Source organism: Poecilia latipinna, unplaced genomic scaffold (assembly GCF_001443285.1).
Source record: "Poecilia latipinna isolate Pla-1442-1.1 unplaced genomic scaffold, P_latipinna-1.0 Scaffold4666, whole genome shotgun sequence".
Taxonomy (NCBI): domain Eukaryota; kingdom Metazoa; phylum Chordata; class Actinopteri; order Cyprinodontiformes; family Poeciliidae; genus Poecilia; species Poecilia latipinna.
Window position 1 is genome coordinate 14,860 of NW_015117282.1, and position 3,223 is coordinate 18,082.

At 35.1% G+C, this 3,223-nt stretch overlaps 1 protein-coding gene across 2 annotated transcripts in view; it reads left to right on the forward strand.

Moving 5' to 3' along the window:
• The window catches only part of LOC106942914 (GTPase IMAP family member 8-like), a 13,290-nt gene extending 10,854 nt beyond the window's left edge, over positions 1 to 2,436 (forward strand). For both annotated transcript variants that reach the window (XM_015026267.1, XM_015026266.1), the window contains 3 exons: positions 42 to 175; positions 300 to 978; positions 1,070 to 2,436. In XM_015026267.1, the coding sequence (XP_014881753.1) occupies positions 42 to 175; positions 300 to 978; positions 1,070 to 1,254 (998 nt within the window). In that variant the 3' untranslated portion in view covers positions 1,255 to 2,436. The remainder of the gene's footprint in view (positions 1 to 41; positions 176 to 299; positions 979 to 1,069) is intronic.
• Positions 2,437 to 3,223: the final 787 nt, after the last annotated feature.

A 3,223-nucleotide genomic window follows, 5' to 3' on the forward strand; every position in this document is an offset into this window, starting at 1 on the left:
TTTTAAGCTTAAAAACAATTTGATGTTTTTTGGTTCTACAGGTGAGAGAAGTACAGTCACTGACATCAGGATTATTCTTGTTGGTCAAAAATGCTCAGGAAAAAGTACAGCTGCAAATATGATTCTGTTCAAGAAGTGTTTTAATTTAACCTTTGAAACTGCTTGCCTGAAAAAGGTCAGCCAAACTACTCCTTCATTAAAAGTGTTTCACAAAATTTAGATATCCATGCTGCATGCATCCAGTGCAGAAAGCATTTTAAAGTTGGTATTTTTATTATTATTATTCTGATATTTTTCAGAACTTCTCTGATCAGGAACGGATAACATGTGTGAAACATGAAGGAAACTTTGATGGAGTAAAAGTCTCAGTTGTTGAAACTCCAGGCTGGTTCTCAGACCCAACACCACCTGACTGGATCAAAGATGAAGTTCTCCACAGTGTCTCCATGTGTTCTCCTGGACCTCATGTTTTTCTCCTGCTTGTTCCCATCCTCAGATCTTTCACAGAGAAAGATCTCAAAGCTCTGCTGGAGATCATGAAGCCATTAACAGAGAGAGTGTGGAGACACTGCATGGTGGTTTTTAGCTATGGAGACTGGATCAATGACGTCCCTGTAGAGAATTATATCGTCAGAGAGGGAAAGGAGCTCCAGGAGCTTCTGGAGAAATGTGGGAACAGATACCATGTTCTAAAAAACTTTAATTCTGATTATTCTGTTCAAGTCGAAGAGTTGTTCCAAAAAATTGTTAACATGGTAACACAAAACAAAGAATGTTTCTCAGTTGAAGACAAAAAAGAAAAATTTCTCAGTTTTCTTCGGCCACCAAAACAACAGATACTTACAGAACAAGAATGGAAAAGGAGAGAACAGGAGCTGATAGAGCAAATGATGAAAGCTTTAGAAAAGGAACCAGAAGAACCAACAGAACCTCGTGTGAGAAAAGCATGGAGCAAAGATGATGATAACATTCCTGATAGTAAGTTTTATATAATAATGAATTAATTTTGACTTTACAGCCTTTATTTCATGCATTCTTGTCTTGAATAACACTTCTATCTCTGTTTCAGTGAGTGGAGATGTTGCTTCAGAATATGGGAGCATTTCAGAGAAACAGAGACGACGAGGACATGACCAAGTTGCTGAATGGCTGAATAACAAAGTGAGAGAGTCAGAGATCAGCTCTGGGATCAGCAGCATTTGTTCCTCAATCACTTATATGGAAAACTTTGATGAAAGTTCTGAAATTCATTAAAGTCAACATCCAAATTTAGGAAAAGAACAAAGAACTCACTTCTGTTAAGGGTTTGTAAAAATATATATCTATTTAAATAAGTACTTTTAAAACTAATCCCCAAAAAATGTAGGCATGTTGACAATTGATGGGTAATATCTCTAGAGCGGTAAAACATTTTCATATTTCTTTCTTATAAATGAACATCCTACATAGTTTTATATACATTGAATTTCAATATTTAAATAGTTTTCATCATCTTGATGTAGATCCCATTCTACTTTCTGTTAGATAATGGTCTGTTTTTTTTTTTGTCTTATTGAAGCAACTTTGAAGAGTAAATGTAATTATTGATTGAGATTTGAGAGAAAATACATATCAGTAATAACATCTGTTTATCTTTTATGATTGTTTATTACTCCTCATATATTGTGTATGCTGTACCTTCCTTTTGTGTTTTGTACCTTGCATTAGATTTTCATTTAACATTTATAAAGATATAATTAAAAAATAATCTTATCTGAATGAGTTGTACAAAGCTTGAAACATAAATTTTAAGAAGTTTATTTGACCTCAGTGTTTGATCATGAAAGGGTTAAATGTTTTTTTTATAGAGGAAAATGGAAAAAGGAGCTGATTCTGAAATTAGATTTAGAGCTATATTTTTTTAATTAAAGAATATTTCAGGTATGAGTTTTTAAGCTTTAATGTCCTGATTGTAAACCACTCCTTGTTAATATAATCAATGATAGCATCGGTATGAAAAGAACAGATGAGATATCAACAATCGTTTTTGGTGAAACTGAAATTATAATAGCTAATTGTTTGAGTGTCTGATCTTCGGGAACTGAGTTCCATTTGTTATGACAAACTTTGTTTTATTTCAATCAATAAAGCAAGCAATCAATTTTATCTATGAAGCACCCATTCATGTTGCAGCCATCTTCCTGGAAACACATAACAAAGGGTATTTCTGAACTGGGTTTGAACCATCCAGGGTCACACTCTGCAGGTGCAAATACCAGAGTTGTTACATAAACTGAAACTGGTGGGATCCTCCCTTTTCCTCCCCTCTTTGTATGAGGGCTGGTGGATATTAAAAGCGATGTACTTTCATCTTTTGTTCACTTCCCTGGACTAGCCAGGTGAGTCATTGCTCATATTCTTTGCTTAATTTCTTAATAAAATAATAATCAAAATGCATTTTGATTCGTTCTTGGTGGACTCAGAGTTTCACCTTAGGTAAGATTTATTTATTTCCTTAACACATTCATTATACATTTTTAACTAATACAGGTGCAGTAAACATTCTGAATATTATTTGCTAAACTGCAATAACAGCCAAAAGTAACTTCAGTGTATCAAAGCATTCACCATGTGTAGACCAGGGTTAAATTGATCTCATCTGTCTGAAACAGCCTCCCTGATGTTGTTTCAGTCTATCTTCAGATGGAAAATTTATACTTCCCATTTACTCTCAAGCTTTTCTCAGCCTTTTATGACTGAGGGCAATTTTTACTCCACAAAACCAAGCAAACTACTTTTGAACATTTCTTGAATATTCTGCCATTAGGATGGGATGAAAACAAAGCACAAGTCTTGCAGTTGCTCTTTGTAAGCATTGCAGGATCACTGCCCACAACGTTAGAATGAAGCTAACATGTTAAAACCTCTGCTAGCGGTTCATCTTAATTTTTCAACAAGGTCAGAAAATCACAATAAAATATTACTGGTTTTAGCTTGATGTGGTCAAGTTAAACCCAGTAATAAGAAACGACATGGAAAGTGGATGCTACTGTGCTGGATGTGAATAAAATGAGAGCTAGACTTTTCTCTTTGGCTCTTGGTGAAAGCAGACACTTTCCCCCCCTCTGCTCCTCCCCACACACTTTTCACCCTGCTGCTCTGCTCTGTCTTGTCTTGTGTTGTTTTCTTTTGAAGCCTCTTTGCATTTCCGCTGAATCTACGAATTATGGTTCTGGTCAGCTGA